Here is a 24123-nt window from a genome sequence, read left to right as displayed (position 1 = left end):
GATAGCTAGAATCTCAGCCATAAAGCAGGGCAGGACTGCTGCTTACAATGGGGGGATCAGATAGGATCTGTGCCACTGTGACAGAATGCTCTGTTATACAGATAGCTAGAATCTCAGCCATAAAGCAGGGCAGGACTGCTGCTTACAATGGGGGGATCAGATAGGATCTGTGCCACTGTGACAGAATGCTGTGAATATAAGCTAAGGGGGCCCAGCCTGAAGGCCAGTTAGGGGGGGATTTGGGGTGAGTGCTTATTTGTGCCCTGGGTACCCCTGGAACTATAGTGGGGTGACTGTTACCCCAATGTTTCTATATATCTGTAACCTTGTTATGGGCTAAGGGGGCCCAGCCTGAAGGCCAGTTAGGGGGGGATTTGGGGTGAGTGCTTATTTGTGCCCTGGGTACCCCTGGAACTATAGCGGGGTGACTGTTACCCCAATGTTTCTATATATCTGTAACCTTGTTATGGGCTAAGGGGGCCCAGCCTGAAGGCCAGTTAGGGGGGGGGGATTTGGGGTGAGTGCTTATTTGTGCCCTGGGTACCCCTGGAACTATAGCGGGGTGACTGTTACCCCAATGTTTCTATATATCTGTAACCTTGTTATGGGCTAAGGGGGCCCAGCCTGAAGGCCAGTTAGGGGGGGATTTGGGGTGAGTGCTTATTTGTGCCCTGGGTACCCCTGGAACTATAGCGGGGTGACTGTAGTTTTACAGAATCTGGTTAGGGGTAGCACTCACAATAAACACACAGCAAGGCCAATAGACAAAAAGTAGACTTTCCTACAAACAACCTGATGTGTTTGTGCTGAAAGACTGACAATAAGTGCCTAAGGGGTTTCATTCTAACGCCACTCAGTCATGCGCTGGGATTAAGTGCCTAAATCTGTACCGATTTCTGGCGCAGTTAAAGTCCAATAAGCAGCACTTCCTATTGTACTGAAGGCAATATAGTCTTGGTATTGCTCTTTATTTGACGTTTATGTTGGTTATTTGAGAATCGGAGACTTGCAATGTAAGAATCAAGCAGTGCTGCGCGGTCAGATTTACGGCGGTTCTATTTAAAGTTCAGCGTTTTGTGGAAAATACAGTTTGATAAATGAAGTAGATGGTGCATGGCAAGGATGAGAGAAAGCTTTCCGAGATTAATGGGAATGGCCTCAAGGCGGAGGCGACGGCTAACACGGCGAGGAAGGGACTATGATCAAGATAGAGACAGTGTTGCTTAAAATAAAGGGCATTTATAAAAAGCACGGCTAAGGGATTTACAGCAACGTAGTAAAACCTACGGCAACTTCTCTGTCATTATCCGATCAATGGAACAATCTAATCATCCCAGTGTGTAGGTGGCAAAATTGGCCAACGATCGGCTCATTTGGTGACCTTGTCAAATAAGCGGATCAATGTGTATGGGCAGCTTATGCCTGACCGTCACTAATCCCCTCCCCATGTTACTGATACCCCTGAGCATTACCCTCTGTGCTTCCAACTGGTTCCCCCGTGTTCCATTAAGAATTTGTATTAAACAAAAACTAATGCCTCCTGTGCTCCATTTTCATACTCTCTGACCCTTGCCATATTGCTGTGTTACTAACTGACCCACCACCCAAAATGTGGCAGTTTGTGCTCCTTTGTTGCACTTTGCACCCTGCGCTGCACTTGTAAATAAGGCTTAATGTGTCACTGAGTTTTACCCTTTGCTTCTAATGGGTTCCACTGTGTTAAGGTGCCCATACATGGGCCCATTTCGGCTGCCAATATTAGTCCTCCGATTCGGCAGCTTATCTGCCCCTGTCAGAACGACAGGTATAGGCTCCGTCACTTCAGGGACTGCATCAATGAGCCGATGTGATCCACGAACCAAGGGCACCTATACCTGCTGTTCTAATTCAACTATTTGGCTCCAGGGCCGAATAAGCCCGATATCGCCCAACCGTAGATGGAGGTATCGGGAGAAGATCCGCTCGCTTGGCGACCTCTCTAAGCGATCGGATCTTAGTGTGTATGGCCACCTTTACTGACCCAAAGGCTTTACTTACTGACCAATCCACTCAGCCTTACTCACTGGTCTACCCATGCAAGTCTGCACTGGGATTCAAAAAAATCCCAGGCATTTCAAGTACACAAAGGCCCCAAATGCCCCCCACAGGCCCAATAGTTAGTGACTACGGCATCTTACAGCAGCCCCCTGGCATTTGTCTGAACCCACAGATTGCCAGTCTGGGCCTGGGTCCTGGCATTCCAAGTACCCAGAGGCACAAACAGCCCTCCAGCCCAATAAATAGTGACTGTCTATGGCATCTTACAGCAGCCCCTCTGTACAATCTACATTGTGCACCCATGTTACTTTCTGATCCTCGCAGTGTTTTCGATAGGTTCCCCTATGTTAATAACTAATTTCCCCCAGTCCCTCTGTGTCCCTATAGGAATAACTAGAAAGTATAGGCTGCTTAGGAGGATCCAATGGACCAAGCCAAACTTCTCATGGGCATTACATTTCTACAATACAGGGAAATATATTCATCTACATAGTCTAATAAGAACCAGGCTGTGTTACTGTAAAATGTAAAGGTGTCTCTTTCCTGGGGCTTTGTGCTATGCGGTGTATGTGCCTCAGGCGAGCTGTCACTGGATCCTGTATAGAGTTACCCTGAGAGCTAATCAGTCAGGTGGAGATTGGATATAAAATGCTGCTGTCAAGTCCCATTGGTTTCCTATGCTGTGCCACAAAGAAGAAGACTTCTAATTCCAGGAGAAGTGACAGAGCCTATCAGAAGTGACAAATACGGAGACAGAATGGGAATTCCAAAGTACCTGTCACCCATCAAGTTATCCTGGAAACAGAACTAGATCCAAGGCTTAAAGGGACAGTAACAAATATAAATAGCTGAATGTCTGATGAGCATTTAAAAGATAAATAAATATAAACCTTACCTACAAACAGCCATTTGTCCCTCTGAGCACATATGAAGATAAATCCTGCTGCTAAATAGGGAATATTTTTCCTTCAAAGAGCACGTTCTATTCATTATCAGGCTAAAAATACTCTGCGGAATAAAGCCGAGCGAGGGGGCACTTTGTTAGAGGAACGGTATGAAACGATCACTCATTATCTGGCTAATGGAAATGTGTACATTAGAGAATGCCCTTCAGTACGGTGCCACAAACATATTGGATATTGTTCACTAACGAGCTATTATATACAATAAAATCCTTTTGCTTCTACACAGGAATATCCGCCTATTGGGACAGGGGGATCAGATGTACGGCCATACACACGGCGGGTCAGGGAAAGCTTGTGTGGAAGTTCCGTTGCATCCGCGGAACAATGCTGCCTCCGACAACGCTGATTTTTCTGCCTTGTACAATCAGTGCTTCAATGTTATAGAAAAGACTGATTGCTCCTCTAAAACCTTCTACAAAGTGACTGAAATCGGCGATAGGAAATGTGTGTTTCTCCTCACTAGCGCTGAACTATAATTGCCACTATTCTTACTGAGGCAGTCAAAGGGGCTTGGAGCTGTAAGTGGATAAGTGCCTGTTGTACCCTGTGGTCATTTATGGGTGCATTTAAAGCCTGAGAAAAGAGGTGCTGCTATTTCTGCTTGGATTTACTCTACATCACTAAAATTGCCTCCTGAAATTACACATACATAGGCAGTCTTTCTACTGCCCCCTGCTGGTAGCACTTGGGCACAGTAAATGGCGACACCAACCCGGAGCAAATTGGGCACGTGCAGTGCCGCTGACTCCAGGCACAGGGCTGATTAATATCAGGAAGCCACTCAGCCATTTGCCACTGCTACAATCATTCCTGCACACTCACTACATGATTATTAGCCTAATCTTTTGCCAGGCTGACTTACCTTGTTTAGAACTGTTCATGGAAATTCCCAGTGAAACATATATACGTATATACATATATTCATTGTTTTTTGTACTGTGGACTGTGTGAGAATCTGCCAGTTCCCTGCCCTGTCGAGTCCCTCGAGGGTTTTGGAGCTCAGTTTTACTATAAAACCAAATGCCTCCTCTTCCTTCACTGTCTCTATCTCCTAACCCCACATAGTCTAATAGTGCCATAGACAGTCCCTGGTTGTTGGTGGGTTATTTGGGCCTCTGTGTACGTGAAATGCCAGGGTCTAGTTTGAATCTCAATCCGGACCTGCCAGCTATAGTTTCCCTGAAAAGAGCAGCCTTATCTCCCTGCATATTTGTACTTACTTTCTACATAAAAAAACTGCCATTCTGCTTGTCTGACAAGTACATATCTAATCTCACAAAGCGCCCTCGACCTGCCAAATTATCATGAAAAATAGTATTATGCTTCCCTGGATTCACTGAGAGATAACCTTTCTATGCGGCGGCTCTCTTTGTCACGCTCAGTGAGAGAAGCCATTCAGTACATTGCTTTCAATGGGCAGCAGAGATTAAAAAAAGCTGCCCTACATCCATGGGGCGCCGGGTAAGTCCCTTTATAAAGGGCAACCTCTAACCAATAGAACATCGTACTGAGATATAATCCAAAGCAAAAAGATTCCGCAGCTGCTTAGAATATCTTCCCCCGGCCAAACACTAACTGATAATTTGGAGGTGCGCTATTCCCTGTTCTCTAATTGTTCATTAAATGCTTTAAGATTCTCCCACGAATAATTGTTTTTCTATTCTATTGTAATTACTCAGGTTGGTGTTGGCTGCGTGTATCCACTAATGAGCACCTTTCAGCTAATTAGCACTTAGTAATATCGCTTTAGAGCGGTTCCATTCCGGATTTCTTACCAGTTCGAGGCTCCACTGTTCTGTTTGCACCTTCATCGATGAAGACGAAGCGGCCCCCGCCGAAATCTTGGGAGTAGTCTGAGAGGTAGAGCAAGGATGTGTAGTCGAAGGAACCGTAGGTCACCTGAGGGGGGGAGAGATGGGCAGGTCAGACCACTTGGCTTGGATTAAACGAGTGCTTAGTTGGACTAAAGGAAGCACTTTTATGCAGAATGCTGGAAAGGGGGGAAAAAAAACAAACAGTATATTCATTCAATGGTAAATTTAGCTTGGATGTAACCTGGGCCCATTTGCTTTAAACCTCTGAGTAAGAGACTCCCACCTTCTCCAACAGCCGACCCAGTACATAGTGGGAAAAGAGCTTATAGTGGCCAGTTTCATGCTGGCCAGACATTAATGTAACGGGACAAACCCAAGCCCGTTTCAAAATCAAAGCAACCTCCTTGCAGGACCATGGGAAAGAGAGCAGCCCAGAAAGAGAAGGAACAGCGAATCAGAAAGGTCAATTTGTTATTATAGGGGAGACCATTAAAAGGGTTATTGATCTTTTAGTACGTTACAGAATACCCTATCGCTAGCAAGTTTGCAATTGGTGTTCATTATTTATTCATTAAAGCTTCTAAATTATTTGCCTTCATTTTGTGATCCTTACCAGCTTTCAAATAGGGGTCACTGACCCTGGCAACCAAGAACTGTTGCTCTCTATTACTGTTTTTTTTTTTGCGTTTTATTGATTATCTTTCTATTCAGGCCATCCGTTTTTGCATATCCCTGTCTCTCGTTGACACCACTGCCTGGTTGCTAGGGTAAATAAATCCCAAGTAACCAGATACCTGTGATGTGGAATCAGGCACAATCATCACTCAGGAACCCTCAATGTAACGGCTGAATGGATGCCAAAAACAAAAAAAAGGGGGGGTCCTACATGGAGCGACAAGGCTAACGCTTTAATTGGAGGGCAGGTCAGACATCTGCTGCTGCAGAATGGGAAAGGTTGGCACGGAGGGTGAGATTATCTCTGCAAGCCAGGAGCGCAGGCCGACAGATGTGGGCACTTGAGCAAATGACATGTGTATGAAGCCAGCGGAGGAGCGTACGGCACGGCTGCAATAATCAATGGCTAATTACTGCTTTTAAAGGCAGGGATCCGCGTACTGGCAAACGGCAACATTTCAATCAACTGGAGCAGAAAAGATCCATAATGTTCGAGTACAAACTCTAAAACATATACAGCGGCGCACTTTCGCTTCTAGATTAAAGGGAAACTTAGATTTATCAAAATGTGATATAAAATTCCCCCAATGTTCTATTCATTCCTAGGGGAGTTTTAGAAGCTTTTAGAACTCCCTATTTGGTAAACACGCTTCTACAAATCCCACAGGAATGAATAGAACGTGAGCCTCCTGCAGGCTGCTGGTCCACATAGGGGTACCAAATAGCCAATCACAGCCCTTATGTGGCAACCCAAAAAGAATTTTCATGCTCGTGTTGCTCCTCAACTCTCTTTACATTTGATTGTGGCTCACAGGTGAAAAAGGTTGGGGACCCCTGCTCTATACAATGGTACCCCCAGTGCTTGCAGATGTGAAGATCTGTATTATCACTGCAACAGCAAGAGTAAAGGGAATAGATGGCTGTGCTTCTCGGTCTGACTCTGTGGGGTGCAATGTGACCCCTGGGATGGATATGGCCTCATGTGCTGGACAAGTAAATCCCCTTGCCCTAAACATGATGGCTGGAAGCCCCTGAGCTTATTATTATTATCACCTATTACTTATACAGCACTGACATAATTACAGAGATTTATAGATATTATACATCATTCTTGTCAGACCAAAGAGAAGCTTACTGTCTATAGTCAATATTACAAACACTCACTATTGTCTTAGGCTTAGAACACAGAGGAACCTCCCAATTCTAGAAAACATTTATTGTGGTTTATTGCTGTTTTATTGTCCAAATCCAATGAGCTATCAGTATCAGTCCTTTGCATTTCCTATACTTTCCTATACCTTCCTAAACCCTGGAGAACCCTGAGGAAATCCACACAAGTAGGGGGAGAATGCCCATACACCCTGTATATAGTCTAACTGGGGGGGAACTGAATCTAGAACCACAGCTGCTTAGATTTAATTAAAGGGGTTGATGTAGAGAGTGAGATTCTCTGACTATTTGCAGTTAGTCTTTATTGGTCATTATAGCTTTTTGTTCAGCAGCTCTCCAGTTTGGAATTTTAGCAGCTATCTGGTTACTAGGGTCCATATTACCATAGCAACCAGGCAGTGGTATGAAGGAGAAACTGTAAGATGAATGAGAGAGGCCTGAATAGAAAGATAATAGAAAAAGAAAGAAGAGAAATAGAAAGAGTAAGAAAATAGAAAGAAATATAACTAACAAGAAAATTGTAGCCTCGCAGAACAGTTTTTTTGGTCAGTGACCCCCATTTCAAAGCTGGAAATTGTCAGAAGAAGGAGACAATTAAACTATAGCAAAGAATAACCCAATCTTATGTAACTGCCGCCATATCTATGCTTAAACCTTGTATTGTCACACCTTCCCCTTTGATATTTGTAACAAGCCTTAATGACAGACCTGAAAAGAAAGACCAGCATATTCTCTTTAATGTAATGTTAAGTGTGTTATTTTATGTTTTGTTTGTATGAAAAGCAATAAAATATACCTTTCAAAATAAAAACTATAACAAAGAATGAAGACCAACTGAAAAGTTGCTTAGAATTAGCCATTCTATAACATACCGAAAGTTATCTTAAAGGTGAACCTCCCCATTTGGCACCCAATTAGTGCTGGGCGGTATACCGATAAAAACCGAACACCGTTTTTTTTTTTAATAAATGATATAAATTTTTAACATACCTCCATACCGGTGTGCGCGCCTCCTGGCAATTTTTCTAAGTATTTCCGGGTTGCGCGCGTGCATACGTGACGTCAGCACGCACGCAACGTCGCTAGGACGCATCGCTGGAGGAACCACAAGTTGGGTAAGTTCTGCTGAAGTTCTGGTTGGGGGGTTGTGGTTGGGGGGGGGGTTGTGGTTGGAGGGGGGGTTGGTGGGGGTTGTGGTTGGGGGGGGTTGTGGTTGGGGGGGTTGGTGGGGGTTGTGGTTGGAGGGGGGGTTGGTGGGGGTTGTGGGGGGGTTGGGGTTGGGGGGGGTTGTGGTTGGGCCCTGGCCACCAATATTTATTATTTATTTTTTATTTATATACCGTCAAATACCGTGATACCGATATCATTTTGAAAAATACCGTGATATAAATTTTTGGTCATACCGCCCAGCTCTACACCCAATGTTATGAAAGCCGAGCTTTGCAGCATAACACATAAGGGGTCATTTATATCTCCCCCTAAGGGGTGTAAACCACCCCCCCCCCCCCGCACATTTGGAAGCTGAAGAGGCAAATAATTCAAAAAATTTCCAGGGACCCCTAAATAAGGGAAAGAGAAAGCAGAACGGTCGTTAAAAAACCCAATCTCGGCGGCACTAAAGCTCTGCTGGTTATTAGGAAACCAATTGGTTCTCATTACTCCCCAGGTACCACGGCCCCTAACTCTCCGGCTACAGACGCTAATGATATTGGCAGGTCGGCTAACACCGTTTTTACGTTATCACTTTATCTTTTCTGTTGTCCCGCTGAGTCTTTAGGCGCAGCCTTGATTGATCCTCCAATGTTATGGGTCGCTGGGCAGGAATGGCTGAGAAAATGAGCTGGCCTTTATTTGTGTGACTGCTCCGAGCCTCATTTCCCTGTGATTAGAGGCAAGGGGACGCCAACCTTGCCATGGAATGGACACGCGGGGGGGCCTTTGCCAAGGTTTCTGACCTCTTTCGCAGGAAAGATCTGAAGATTCATCACCTTGGAACAAACCTATTTATAAATATATCGGACACAAAAGCTCGGAGACGGTGGCCATGCTGGGATTTGATTGCGGTGATTCATTTTGCATTCAAAATGGGATTCGTGCCTGAGCGGTTCTGCTGGTGAGGCGGAAGCTGCCCCCCAATATCCCCCTCCGTAGAGGCAGAATTATTTGCCTGGTCACCGCAGGCTCCCCGGGCAGCAGTGCTGTTAAAGCAGTGACTGAGATGCAGAGAAAGGCACGATGGATCCATGAAACAGACCCGAGATGTGCTCGCTCTCACCTGGCCTCGCTCAGGAACCCATCGTGCTGGTTTAATCGATCGGCGGCGCTCAGGTTGGGTTAGCGAGATCTGCACGAAATCATTAACAGCGAATGCACAGAGGCACCTGGGGCTGGCAAGGAAACCTTTAGCCAAATTAGCATCCCTGCCAAGGGCAAACTCCTGCAATACTTCCTACCTGAACTCATGCGTTTACTACCTAATATGTATGCCATGTCCCTTCATTCGCTTTGCTTCCTACCACTTTACCTTTTACTAAGCAATATAGACATACCCAAACTCCAATCTGCAGCTTAACCTAAACATCCCTTAATTCGCTTTGCTTTCTACCTCTGTACTTTGTACTGTTCAATGTACAATTCAATATATACATTCCCAAACTCCAGTCAGAGACCTAACTACAGATATGAAAGCAATGTCCCTTAATTCACTTTGCTTCCAACCTCTGTACTGTTCAGTTATATCTTCCCATACTCCATTCTGAGGCCTAACTACAGATTCGTAGGCAATGTCCCTTAATTCGCTTTGCTTCCTACCTCTGTACCTTTTACTAAGTTATGTACATTGCCAAAACTCCTGTGTGAGACCTAACCATGGATATGAAAGCAATGTCCCTTAATTCGCTTTGCTTTTGACTTCTGTACTTTGAACTGTTCAGTTATATATACATTCCCAAACTCCAATCTGAGGCCTGACTATGGATATCTATGCAATGCCCCCATATACAGTATATGGCCACATATATATAGCGTAGAGAGAAACACGGATCTGTCTGAGCGGCACCACAACCTGCATTAGTTATTTGAGTTATTTCAGCAGTGTGAGCTCCAAGGAACAATTAACGGCTGCAGCCGCACAGCTCACGGTCAATGTTTCAAGACAAAAAGATTTTGACTGGAGAGCAAACTCCTAATCTATCATTACTTGCACAGGTGACTCGGGGGATAATTCCCTGACTCAAGGACTCACTTTCCCGGCGAATCTAGAATAATAAAAGCTGCTACCATTGGCCCGAGTGAGAGCTGTCACACACAGAGACATCCGTGCAGCAGAGGCTTGGGGCTCTAATACTGCATTGGGACTGCTGAGGGGGGGCGTATAGCCAATCAGAGCCACACGTCTCAGTCATGCCAATTCTGGACAGAGAGGAACATTTTTAGATGAAGCGTTGGAATTTTGCCCTTTGGAAGAATTCAGCTTTTCAAGTACACAAAGGCTAGAGATGAGCGGGGCTAAAGCCAGAGACACTGACAGCTCATAGGGATCGGATAATCCGACGCGCCTCGTGTTTATGGGGCATATAAGGTGATCCAATACACTTCCTAAGGCACCCGTGTCTGTAACAGGCGGACTCCCACCCAGGAACCGGGGCCCATCTGTCACTGTAACGTCTGCTTCAGGCACCGTGGGAAGCAGTGACAGGGGGAGAGCGACATTTTCTGCAATATTTCTGTTTAACTTATTTTTGGGGACCAATAACTGGTGCTTATTAATATTCTGCTAGTTATATTCTGTTATATATTAGGGATGCACTCAATCCACTATTGTGGGATTACACTGAACCCTTTGTGAAAGATTTGGTGAATATCATACTAAGTTATACAGATAGCTAGAAGCTTAGCCATAAAGCAGGGCAGGGCTGCTGCTTACAATGGGGGGATCAGATAGGATCTGTGCCACTGTGACAGAATGCTCTGTTATACAGATAGCTAGAATCTCAGCCATAAAGCAGGGCAGGACTGCTGCTTACAATGGGGGGATCAGATAGGATCTGTGCCACTGTGACAGAATGCTCTGTTATACAGATAGCTAGAAGCTTAGCCATAAAGCAGGGCAGGGCTGCTGCTTACAATGGGGGGATCAGATAGGATCTGTGCCACTGTGACAGAATGCTCTGTTATACAGATAGCTAGAATCTCAGCCATAAAGCAGGGCAGGACTGCTGCTTACAATGGGGGGGATCAGATAGGATCTGTGCCACTGTGACAGAATGCTCTGTTATACAGATAGCTAGAATCTCAGCCATAAAGCAGGGCAGGGCTGCTGCTTACAATGGGGGGGATCAGATAGGATCTGTGCCACTGTGACAGAATGCTCTGTTATACAGATAGCTAGAATCTCAGCCATAAAGCAGGGCAGGACTGCTGCTTACAATGGGGGGATCAGATAGGATCTGTGCCACTGTGACAGAATGCTCTGTTATACAGATAGCTAGAATCTCAGCCATAAAGCAGGGCAGGACTGCTGCTTACAATGGGGGGATCAGATAGGATCTGTGCCACTGTGACAGAATGCTCTGTTATACAGATAGCTAGAATCTCAGCCATAAAGCAGGGCAGGACTGCTGCTTACAATGGGGGGATCAGATAGGATCTGTGCCACTGTGACAGAATGCTCTGTTATACAGATAGCTAGAATCTCAGCCATAAAGCAGGGCAGGACTGCTGCCTACAAATATTATCAGACATGATGTTATGATAATATCTAGAGGGTATATATAAGTTATGCCCTCACACACAGTATACACAGTAAGCTATATTCTCTAATTTACCTTTTGTAGCAATCTAGACAAACATGGAATACAATCCCTATTAATAAATGAATAATGTTCCTCCCCCCTAATAGTTCTACCAGGATACTGGGCTGTTGCTAAGCAATATTTCCTGTGCTGCCATACTCCTTGCCCATAACATTCCACTGTGTCTGATGAGGTTGGCTCCCAGTAGAGCCTGGCATGCCTTCCTACCAAAAGGAGCGAGTCAGGAAGACGCACATGGGTGTATGTTCTTGGGCCAAGTGTCTGCAGAACCAGCTGTGGTTTGTACTGAGGAAGCAGAGACTCACAGGGGAGCAGAGAATCAGCGCTGGCAAAGCATCGGCTACTCAAAAAGGGGAAAAAACAAGCACAAGCCGATCCTCTCAAAAATAATATTTTGCAATATTAAATTGTATCTTCTGATTAATAAGGGGGAGCGAATTCCTCTGTGCTCTGACTGGGAAACCAAAGGATAAACGGACAAGATTCCCTCATTTACACTGGGTTTATTTTCTCTTCTTATATGTGTTCATATTGGTTTCGTATTCAGCCATCTGTCTGTAACGGGCCCAGAACCGAGTGGGCTCACTGAGCAGCACATATAGGAAGGGAGGGAAAAGGGAGATGGAGACAGCGGGGCAAGATGGCGAGAGTAGGGCGAGAGAGTGGGGCAAGATGGCGAGAGTAGGGCGAGAGAGTGGGGCAAGATGGCGAGAGTAGGGCGAGAGAGTGGGGCAAGATGGCGAGAGAGTGGGGCAAGATGGCGAGAGTGGGGCAAGATGGCGAGAGAGTGGGGCGAGATGGTGAGAGAGTGGGGCGAGATGGAGACAGTAGGGCGAGATGGAAACAGTAGGGCGAGATGGAAACAGTAGGGCGAGATGGAAACAGTAGGGCGAGATGGAAACAGTAGGAAACATATAGGAAGGGAGGGAAAAGGGAGATGGAGACAGCGGGGCAAGATGGCGAGAGTAGGGCGAGAGAGTGGGGCAAGATGGCGAGAGTAGGGCAAGATGGCGAGAGTAGGGCGAGAGAGTGGGGCAAGATGGCGAGAGTAGGGCGAGAGAGTGGGGCAAGATGGCGAGAGTGGGGCAAGATGGCGAGAGTAGGGCGAGAGAGTGGGGCAAGATGGCGAGAGAGTGGGGAAAGATGGTGAGAGTAGGGCGAGAGAGTGGGGCGAGATGGCGAGAGAGTGGGGCGAGATATGGAGACAGTAGGGCGAGATGGAAACAGTAGGGCGAGATGGAAACAGTAGGGCGAGATGGAGATAGTAGGGCGAGACAGTGGGGCAAGATGGAGAGAGTAGGGCGAGTGAGTGGGGCAAGATGGAGACAGTAGGGAGAAAAAGTGGGGCAAGATGGAGACAGTAGGGCAAGATGGAGACAGTAGGGAGAGACAGTGGGGCAAGATGGAGAGAGTAGGGAGAGACAGTGGGGCAAGATGGAGACAGTAGGGAGAAAGAGTGGGGCAAGATGGAGAGTGTAGGGAGAGACAGTAGGACAAAATGGAGACAGTAGGGCAAGATAGAGACAGTAGGGAGAGAAAGTGGGGCAAGATGGAGACAGTAGGGCGAGACAGTGGGGCAAGATTGAGAAAGTAGGGCGAGACAGTGGGGCAAGATGGAGACAGCAGGGCAAGACAGTAGGGCAAGATGGAGACAGCAGGGCAAGACAGTAGGGCAAGATGGTGACAGCAGGACAGAATATTGGCAGAGGAGCAAATAAGTGACATTAAGGCAAAATTGGCAACTATAACACTGTATCAGTGCTGTCAAATCTGCAAACTGTACAACTCCCAGCACCCACCGGCAGCCATAAGTCATAGGCTGAACTGTGTGCGGTTCTTCCAAACTTTGCTTTGTCTCGGGGCATTGTCCCTGCTACAGACATGCCGGCAGCCTGGCACTCACATATGGATTATCTGAGGGATTAGTCAATTCAGCGAATACACATGTATTTCTGTGCCATTCAGCCCCATACAGAGGCTTTCAGTATCAGGAATTCTCTCTCACAGCGCCGACTCGGTGATAGAAGCAAGAAGAATAAGCTGCCACTGTCTAACCCCCATCATTTCCCCCCGGGGGGCTGAATATTCACAATACACAGGAGTAAAAGAAACACGTTTGTCAGTGTTTATTATAGGGAAGGAGCGCTGCTGGGATCCCGCCGGCCCCGCGGCTCCCTTGGGGGCAGCATTTTACCCATAACAGTGGATTTGATTGAGAGCTGATATTTATTCAATCACACAAGCCCTGCAGGCGGGGCCCTACCTTTAATAGCACAGGCTGGCAGCCACTTGTTCCCCCCCTGTATATACAGATAGAGATTGCTTGTACCGGATGCAGAACGGAATAAGATTCAGACACTCGCACTAATGGAATTCTCTCTGGATAGAACATGATGAGATGTGGGATAAGGGAATAAAGAGATAGAGACCTGCGGGGGGGGGGGGGGCATCACGGCATTGGCAGCCATTTATCGGCAATGTTTGTGTATTTGTGACGGGGGCAGTTACCTGCCTGATGCAATGAGGCCCCCGGCCTGTGACTGGCAGGTTCATTGCAAGTCGGAAAGAGACAAACAGTCCCTCATTATCCGATACAGCGCCAACACAAAGCCCGCTGAGTGGGTCGCTGGCAGCCTACGTCGCCCAATTATATTGTCAGCAAAGGTAGCCGCAAACCGGCCAAATAATGGCGATCGAAGCACGGGTCACATGGTCAGATGTATTAAGATTTAATAGGATTTATCTGTGGGAGTATAAAGTAAAAAAGTCATTTGCTGGGGGGTGGGATCAATTCGGAAGGCATCCCCCCCTCCTTTTCCTATAGGCTGTGCTCTTCTTTTGGGCACTGGCCTAGGATACGATTATCTGTGTGACTGCCATAGGGAAATTAGATTGTTAGCTCCATTGGGGACTAATGAGTCATTTAACGCGCTCTGTAAAGCATTACTTTACCATTAATACATTGCTGATACTATAAACTGGCGTGAAAAAGGACATTGTAAGGGGTTTAGGATATAAAGAATTAATGACGGCTTTCTTATACAAAAGATCCCATCATGCACTGAGGGAAAGCAGCGCTCACCTCTGGCCTCCATTACTGCCAACACCTTGTGAGCCGTTCCAGTTCAAAGCGCAGACAGAAATTTCTATTAGACTCCCCCGTGGGAGCTCCGGAGAGCACAGAAGTGACTTGGCCTTTTTTCCCTACCTGCCAGGAAACTGCGGATCTCAGGCTCCTTATTGTATGATAAATTCCATTTGGTAACCGCTCTGAGCCCCTACCTCCCCTCCCCACCCCGCACAAGCGCCCACACACAATATGGCCGCTCCTACCCATATATCTGATACATGGAGAAGGAGATAAAACAGTATAGCTGCACCCCTCACAGGTATATCTGGGGTAGATGAGGATAAAAGCTGACGTGGGAGGAGCCAATGATAAAATTAGATTGCATTTCATAGTGCATATACATTCTATAGATGAATTAGGTATTCTTGGTTTAATTAGGTGCAAGTGCCTTCAGGATATAATTGCTCAGATTAATAATATGCATTAAATGTTCAGCCCACACTCCCAGTGCTCGAGGACAGAAAGTGCCTGTACTTACCGTGAACCTGCTGTGCCCAGTGCACAGGCAAACGGCTCATTATTGGAAAATAACTAGTTTGGGGGGGACCCCAACAGCTTTCTACTCTGATAATGGCACCACAGTGTGGAGAGAAACTGGAACATGCACTAATGCATTTGTCTGCAGGACCAGGGTAACAACAGGGTTTGGGTAAACGCTAAACCCCATGTAAAAAAAAAAAACGAAGTTTGCCCAGGAGCAGTAACCAGTAGCAACCAATAAGATGTTTGCTTTTAAACAGGTGGCCAGTAAATGCTTCCTGCTGCTTGGTTGCTATAGGTTACTGCTCCTGGGCAAACTTAGTGTCTTTTATTACATAACACCTAAAGGCGGCCATACACAGGCCGATTGTAGCTGCTGATTTCAGTCCCTTAGACCAATTCGGCAGCTTATCGGCCCTGCAGGGGCAGGAAGGACGAGCATGCCCGACCGATATCTGGCCTGAAATTGACCAGATATTGATCGGGCAGGTTAAAAGATTTAGTCAGATCGGGGACCGCATCGGCTCATTGATGTGGTCCCCAAACCGTCTGCACCTATTACCGGTGTTCTAGGGCCAAACAATCAAATTAGCCTACATTTGCCCGATATTGGCCACCCGTAGGTGGGGATATTGGGAGAAGATCTCGCCAAGCAAGCGGATCTTAACATGTATGGCCACCTTAAGCTTAGCGACCGGGAATGCCTTACTCCAATATAGTACTGACCCTACACACAGTCACGTAGAATCCTCACCTTATCAATATGGGGCTGACCCTATACACAGTCATGTGGAATCCTCACCTTATCAATATGGGGCTGACCCTATACACAGTCACGTGGAATCCTCACCTTATCAATATGGGGCTGACCCTATACACAGTCACGTGGAATCCTCACCTTATCAATATGGGGCTGACCCTATACACAGTCATGTAGAATCCTCACCTTATCAATATGGGGCTGACCCTATACACAGTCACATGGAATCCTCACCTTATCAATATGGGGCTGACCCTATACACAGTCACGTAGAATTCTCACCTTATCAATATGGGGCTGACCCTATACACAGTCACGTAGAATCCTCACCTTATCAATATGGGGCTGACCCTATACACAGTCACGTGGAATCCTCACCTTATCAATATGGGGCTGACCCTATACACAGTCACGTAGAATCCTCACCTTATCAATATGGGGCTGACCCTATACACAGTCACGTGGAATCCTCACCTTATCAATATGGGGCTGACCCTATACACAGTCACGTAGAATCCTCACCTTATCAATATGGGGCTGACCTATACACAGTCACGTGGAATTCTCACCTTATCAATATGGGGCTGACCCTATACACAGTCACGTGGAATCCTCACCTTATCAATATGGGGCTGACCCTATACACAGTCACGTAGAATCCTCACCTTATCAATATGGGGCTGACCCTATACACAGTCACGTGGAATCCTCACCTTATCAATATGGGGCTGACCCTATACACAGTCACGTGGAATCCTCACCTTATCAATATGGGGCTGACCCTATACACAGTCACGTGGAATCCTCACCTTATCAATATGGGGCTGACCCTATACACAGGCACGTGGAATCCTCACCTTATCAACATGGGGCTGACCCTATACACAGTCACGTAGAATCCCTCACCTTATCAATATGGGGCTGACCCTATACACAGGCACGTGGAATCCTCACCTTATCAATATGGGGCTGACCCTATACACAGGCACGTGGAATCCTCACCTTATCAATATGGGGGCTGACCCTATACACAGTCACGTAGAATCCTCACCTTATCAATATGGGGCTGACCCTATACACAGTCACGTAGAATTCTCACCTTATCAATATGGGGCTGACCCTATACACAGTCACGTAGAATTCTCACCTTATCAATATGGGGCTGACCCTATACACAGTCACGTAGAATCCTCACCTTATCAATATGGGGCTGACCCTATACACAGTCACGTGGAATCCTCACCTTATCAATATGGGGCTGACCCAATACACAGTCACGTAGAATCCTCACCTTATCAATATGGGGCTGACCCTATACACAGTCACGTGGAATCCTCACCTTATCAATATGGGGCTGACCCTATACACAGGCACGTGGAATCCTCACCTTATCAATATGGGGCTGACCCTATACACAGTCACGTGGAATCCTCACCTTATCAATATGGGGCTGACCCTATACACAGTCACGTGGAATCCTCACCTATCAATATGGGGCTGACCCTATACACAGTCACGTGGAATCCTCACCTTATCAATATGGGGCTGACCCTATACACAGTCACGTGGAATCCTCACCTTATCAATATGGGGCTGACCCTATACACAGTCACGTGGAATCCTCACCTTATCAATATGGGGCTGACCCTATACACAGGCACGTGGAATCCTCACCTTATCAATATGGGGCTGACCCTATACACAGGCACGTAGAATTCTCACCTTATCAATATGGGGCTGACCCTATACACAGTCACGTGGAATCCTCACCTTATCAACATGGGGCTGACCCTATACACAGTCACGTAGAATCCTCACCTTATCAATATGGGGCTGACCCTATACACAGTCACGTAGAATCCTCACCTTATCAATATGGGGCTGACCCTATACACAGTCACGTGGAATCCTCACCTTATCAATATGGGGCTGACCCTATACACAGTCACGTAGAATCCTCACCTTATCAATATGGGGCTGACCCTATACTAGTGCTGGGCGGTATACCGGTATATACCGAACACCGGTTTTTTTAAAAAAGATGATAAAAAATTTTAACTTACCGGCATACCGGTGTGGGCGCCTCCTGGCAATTTTTCTTACTATTTCCGGGTTGTGCGCGCTGACGTTACGTGCGCAACCCGGAAATAGTAAGAAAAATTGCCAGGAGGCTCTGTGAGCTGTCGGGGGTGCCTGCGGCTGCCTGGTCCGTAAGGTTTATTTATGTGAAGGGGATGGGGGGGTGTTTGGGGTTGGATGGGGGGTTGGATGGGGGGGTGTTTGGGGTTGGGGGGGGGGGTGTTTGGGGTTGGGGGGGGGGTGTTTGGGGTGGTCACGTAATCATGCATGGGGAAAAAAAATACCGTCAAATACCGTGATACCGATATAATAAAAAAATACCCGTGATATAAATTTTTGGTCATACCGCCCAGCACTACCCTATACACAGTCACGTGGAATCCTCACCTTATCAATATGGGGCTGACCCAATACACAGTCACGTAGAATCCTCACCTTATCAATATGGGGCTGACCCTATACACAGTCACGTGGAATCCTCACCTTATCAATATGGGGCTGACCCTATACACAGGCACGTAGAATTCTCACCTTATCATATGGGGCTGACCCTATACACAGTCACGTGGAATCCTCACCTTACTCAACATGGGGCTTGACCCTATACACAGTCACGTAGAATCCTCACCTTATCAATATGGGCTGACCCTATACACAGTCACGTAGAATCTCACCTTATCAATATGGGGCTGACCCTATACACAGTCACGTAGAATTCCTCAACCTTATCAATATGGGGCTGACCCTATACACAGTCACATAGAATTCTCACCTTATCAATATGGGGCTGACCCTATACACAGTCCACATAGAATTCTCACCTTATCAATATGGGGGCTGACCCTAGACACAGTCACGTGGAATTCCCTTCATGGGCCCTACCCCTCCCTTATCAATATGGGGCTGACCCTATACACAGTCACGTGGAATCCTCACCTTATCAATATGGGGCTGACCCTATACAGAGTCACGTGGAATCCTCACCTTATCAATATGGGGCTGACCCTATACACAGTCACGTGGAATCCTCACCTTATCAATATGGGGCTGACCCTATACACAGTCACGTGGAATCCTCACCTTACCAATATGGGGCTGACCCTATACACAGTCACGTGGAATCCTCACCTTATCAATATGGGGGTGCCAGTATTCATCATGAGCGGTTTTGGCTTCCAAGCTGTTCATGCGTGAGAAAAAGGTGGGTTTGGTAAGGTGAAGGGAGGAAACGCTTATATTGAAGGTTCTTGCGATTTCGTGCTGGATCTTCAGTCGCACCTCCCTGTGAGTGTAAAAATGAGAAAAAGAGGAGGTGAGGGATTAGAATGTGACATATGCAGACTGAAGCAGCCTGGGGTTAAACCCAACATATCATAACATAAAAGCAGTTTTACAAGTGGTTTGCGTCTACACTCGCGCCGGGATTAATTCTCATTGCCCAACCATAATCATGCAATGAAACTGAATTAGCATTCCAGCTGCAGCTCAGATAAATATATGGTCACGATGAAAGAAAGCTTGCTCATCATACGTACTCCGTACAGCCGCATCCTCCACCAACGTGCGCCTGTGATTGATCTGGCCAATTACAGACAGCCGCTCGCGTGGATGGACACAGTGAGACTGCGACGTTAATAAGATTCATTAAACAGGACCAGGGCCTTTAAATGAATTAGTTGCGTCTAAGATAATTACGCAGTAAGTCGGTTTATTGCTCTAAACGTCTGAAAATGTATTAGCAGTCTCAGTGCAATGGGTTAGCCGCACCCGGCGATTTCAGGGGAAGCCTAAATGCCACACAGCCTATTCCATATGCAGCTAGGACTTAGCCTGTGATATTACATGTGATAAGGAATATAATTTAAAGGTCAGTGGGTGGGGGAACCATTAGGCCATGTCACACCAAAGCCAGCAAAGCATCATGTGCCCCAGGCCTTAGCCTGCTGCTATTTTAGTATAATGTAGAGTGTAATATTCTGAGACAAGTTGCAACTGGTCTTCATTTTTTATTATTTGTTCAGCAAGAATTTTAGCCATTAAATGGTTGCTAGGGTGCAAATTATCTTAGCAACCTTGCTAAGTTAGAGCTACAATGAGAGACTGGAATATGAATAGGAGAGGGGCTGAATAGAAAGATAAGTAATATAAAGTGATAATAACAATAAAACTGGAGCCTCACAGAGCAATAGGTTTTTGGTTGCCGGGGTCAGTGACCCCTATTTGAAAGCTGCGAAGACTCTGTTTTTGTTTTTACTCACCGATAAAGATTGAAATCTTCGTCAGACATCACATCTTTAAGTTTGTCCCCAAAGAACCTGTAAGATTGAACACAATGAAAAATGCTCAAGTCATGCACAACATTAATATAATAATGCCAGGGTGGGGGCAGAGGTGCCTCAGCCCTTTATAGAGCACAGACAAAAAGCAAAATGGCATCAGTAATGTTTAACATTCAGCCTCTCTCTGTTGTTGAACTGTAGCCTCCAAACTTCCCAGGCAGCAATAGCAACTATACTATTACATAAGGACCACTAGGTGGTGCTGTTACATGACTTCTTATGGAGAGTAATCAGACATATCTCTGCAGAAGGTGGAAAAGGACCATCAATTAGGGGCGACTATGTAAAAAGCACAGTTTAGACATTAGGTATACTTTCCCTTTCACTTCTGGTGCACAGGTAGAAGCTTGGACCCACATACTAGCCAAAAACCAGTGCCAATTCTTATAGCCCCGAGACCAGTAGGTAAGGAAAATAAACCCTCTGTATGGTTACACTGACTCAGGCAAGCAGCAGAAGTACCTGCGATATTGGAGTGTTTTAGGTTGTAAATTACTGCGCGAAACTTACAGTTTTTAATGAGAAAAATGAGCGATTTTGCGAGCTCAGAATGTCACATTGCAGGTTAACAGCACAATCTATCTTCCAGGACTCGGCGCAATGTATTCATACCGGCTATAATGTCGCATAATTGGTAATAAATCACTTGGGTTCGAGAGAAACAAGTGTCCTTCGCTCTCGGGAAGCGTGAAAACTGTGGGAAGGACTAATAATGAGTTCTTGGGGTGCGAGAATCGGAGTCAAAGCCAATCAGTATGTCTGTCAGGGGGTCAGGGACACCGTACGGGAAGGGAGAGGGAGAGACCCCAGCCGGCAGGTATAGTCATGGGAGTTACGAAGAGGTAAAGGCAGAGTACAGGGGAATCCCTATGTGCCATAGTTTTATGGTATCTCTTTGTACAGGCTATGGGCAAACTTAGGGGGCTGTTCCTGCTGAATTGTGCTTAGTACAGGGGAATCCCTATGTGCCATAGTTTTATGGTATCTCTCTGTACAGGCTATGGGCAAACTTAGGGGGCTGTTCCTGCTGAATTGTGCTTAGTACAGGGGAATCCCTATGTGCCATAGTTTTATGGTATCTCTCTGTACAGGCAATGAGCAAACTTAGGGGGCTGTTCCTGCTGAATTGTGCTTAGTACAGGGGAAGCCCTATGTGCCATAGTTTTATGGTATCTCTCTGTACAGGCTATGAGCAAACTTAGGGGGCTGTTCCTGCTGAATTGTGCTTAGTACAGGGGAATCCCTATGTGCCATAGTTTTATGGTATCTCTCTGTACAGGCTATGGGCAAACTTAGGGGGCTGTTCCTGCTGAATTGTGCTTAGTACAGGGGAATCCCCTATGTGCCATAGTTTTATGGTATCTCTCTGTACAGGCTATGGGCAAACTTAGGGGGCTGTTCCTGCTGAATTGTGCTTAGTACAGGGGAAGCCCTATGTGCCATAGTTTTATGGTATCTCTCTGTACAGGCTATGAGCAAACTTAGGGGGCTGTTCCTGCTGAATTGTGCTTAGTACAGGGGAAGCCCTATGTGCCATAGTTTTATGGTAATCTCTCTGTACAGGCTATGAGCAAACTTAGGGGGCTGTTCCTGCTGAATTGTGCTTAGTACAGGGGAATCCCTATGTGCCATAGTTTTATGGTATCTCTCTGTACAGGCTATGGGCAAACTTAGGGGGCTGTTCCTGCTGAATTGTGCTTAGTACAGGGGAATCCCTATGTGCCATAGTTTTATGGTATCTCTCTGTACAGGCTATGAGCAAACTTAGGGGGCTGTTCCTGCTGAATTGTGCTTAGTACAGGGGGATCCCTATGTGCCATAGTTTTATGGTATCTCTCTGTACAGGCTATGAGCAAACTTAGGGGGCTGTTTCCTGCTGAATTGTGCTTAGTACAGGGGAATCCCTATGTGCCATAGTTTTATGGTATCTCTCTGTACAGGCTATGAGCAAACCTAGGGGGCTGTTCCTGCTGAATTGTGCTTAGTACAGGGGAATCCCTATGTGCCATAGTTTTATGGTATCTCTCTGTACAGGCTATGAGCAAACTTAGGGGGCTGTTCCTGCTGAATTGTGCTTAGTACAGGGGAATCCCTATGTGCCATAGTTTTATGGTATCTCTCTGTACAGGCTATGAGCAAACCTAGGGGGCTGTTCCTGCTGAATTGTGCTTAGTACAGGGGAATCCCTATGTGCCATAGTTTTATGGTATCTCTCTGTACAGGCTATGAGCAAACTTAGGGGGCTGTTCCTGCTGAATTGTGCTTAGTACAGGGGAATCCTTATGTGCCATAGTTTTATGGTATCTCTCTGTACAGGCTATGAGCAAACCTAGGGGGCTGTTCCTGCTGAATTGTGCTTAGTACAGGGGAATACCCCACTAGATTGGATGTACCTTTGGACATCCTAGGAACAAGTTTAAAGAACTAAATTGCAGCAATGCCTATAATATCCTGTACTGCATGGACCCCAACCTATCACTGTATAGAGTGACTTGCCACAATACTTTTTTCTTGCTGACAGAATTGTAACTACACCGGTCCCTGTGTGGGGTCACTATAGGATGGGGTTACATTTTTCTAGGTCCAATCCTTTGACCCGTGGGACAAACTTGTACCTCTAGCCAATCACAGTGTTCTTATGTACTTTAGGTAAACTGCAGCGGGGTGCAGAAGGGGTGAGCCCCCCCACGATGTCACCAGTAAGTGCCACCATTAGTGTTACAGTGAGTGTAGGAAGGCTCAGGCTCCCCAGACAGTGAGGATTGGTAGGCGATAAAATAAGTACAAAAAAAACTGTACAGAGAGAATAATGAGGCAGAATAGGTTAAAAAAAAATAGTCCAATCCATAGACAAGAGTGGGAGGATAGGAGTGTGGGGAGTGTGTGGGCTGGGTGCGTGGGGAAGAGGATTTAAAGTAAAAAGGAACGATGTTTATGAGACAAATCAGGCCCTTACCGGTACATATTTACAAACTTCTTTCCCATCGACAGGGCCCCCGAGTGCAAGTCTAGGATGGATGCCTAAGAGAAAAGCAATGAAGAACGTCACACAAATGATCAACAGTCAGAATCCCAATATCTCCCTGGACTGGTAGCCCCTTGGTAATGTAGCCGGCCTCCCAGTGCAGTCTTCTATTCTGTGCCCAATATTATGCCCTGCCCCAACCCTCATGGAAAATGTGCCCCAACCCAACTGACTGTGTAGGAGTCAGATCTCCTGTATTCCTTTCAGCACAGCAACAGTCAATGTCCCCCTCTATGCAAGATGGGAAATGGCCCAGATAATCTTATTTTCCCTGAGAAGGAATACTGTGCAAAGGAATGCAGGCTGATTCCCGACAATACTTAGAAGATTTAAAAATAAAATTCCACGTTGCGCTCCATTCTTTTAGTTTTTTTTTTCCAATTGGGGAAAATAAATGATAATTTTAAAGCAGATAAAGGAATAAGTCTTGTGGAAAATAAAGAATCAGGACTGTTCCATGGCGGCGCTGACAAAGGGTGCGGCGCGGCACAGGGAGACAGCAGGGCTGCAGAGCCGCGCAGCAGAAACGCTATTGGGAAAGGCTAAGCAGCTCTGCGTTGGGCACGGAAACATTTCCACTTGTTAATCAGGAGGAGGGAGCTGGAAAATTAGAATAGACGGGTTCCCAGCTGGTTAAATTGCTCTGCGCTCACCGGTTAGCCAAGGCTTGGCTGAAATCTCAGCGAGGTAGGAGAAAACAATTTAATCGCAGCATTACAAAAATAAATGCCATTAAATATGTCAATAACCCTTTGTGGCTCAGGCACGGGACCCTGATCCGATTCAGCTTCCTGAGAAGAAAGGTGCACTGGGGACACCCAAAGACCCAAAGGCT

General features: G+C 46.3%; 1 protein-coding gene across 3 annotated transcripts in view; it reads right to left on the bottom strand.

Moving 5' to 3' along the window:
* The window catches only part of ogfod3 (2-oxoglutarate and iron-dependent oxygenase domain containing 3), a 123008-nt gene that overhangs the window by 85108 nt on the left and 13777 nt on the right, over positions 1–24123 (bottom strand). For all 3 annotated transcript variants that reach the window (XR_004220603.1, NM_001011105.1, XM_012971704.3), the window contains 4 exon segments: positions 23220–23284; positions 20183–20239; positions 19053–19206; positions 4778–4901 (listed from right to left, as the gene is read on the bottom strand). Coding sequence is in view for 2 of the 3 variants with exons in the window: in NM_001011105.1 (NP_001011105.1) it covers positions 4778–4901; positions 19053–19206; positions 20183–20239; positions 23220–23284 (400 nt within the window). In the remaining variant the exon portion in view is untranslated.

This window comes from Xenopus tropicalis, chromosome 10, assembly GCF_000004195.4.
Source record: "Xenopus tropicalis strain Nigerian chromosome 10, UCB_Xtro_10.0, whole genome shotgun sequence".
Classification (NCBI taxonomy): domain Eukaryota; kingdom Metazoa; phylum Chordata; class Amphibia; order Anura; family Pipidae; genus Xenopus; species Xenopus tropicalis.
This window is presented reverse-complemented; position numbering and strand designations above follow the sequence as displayed.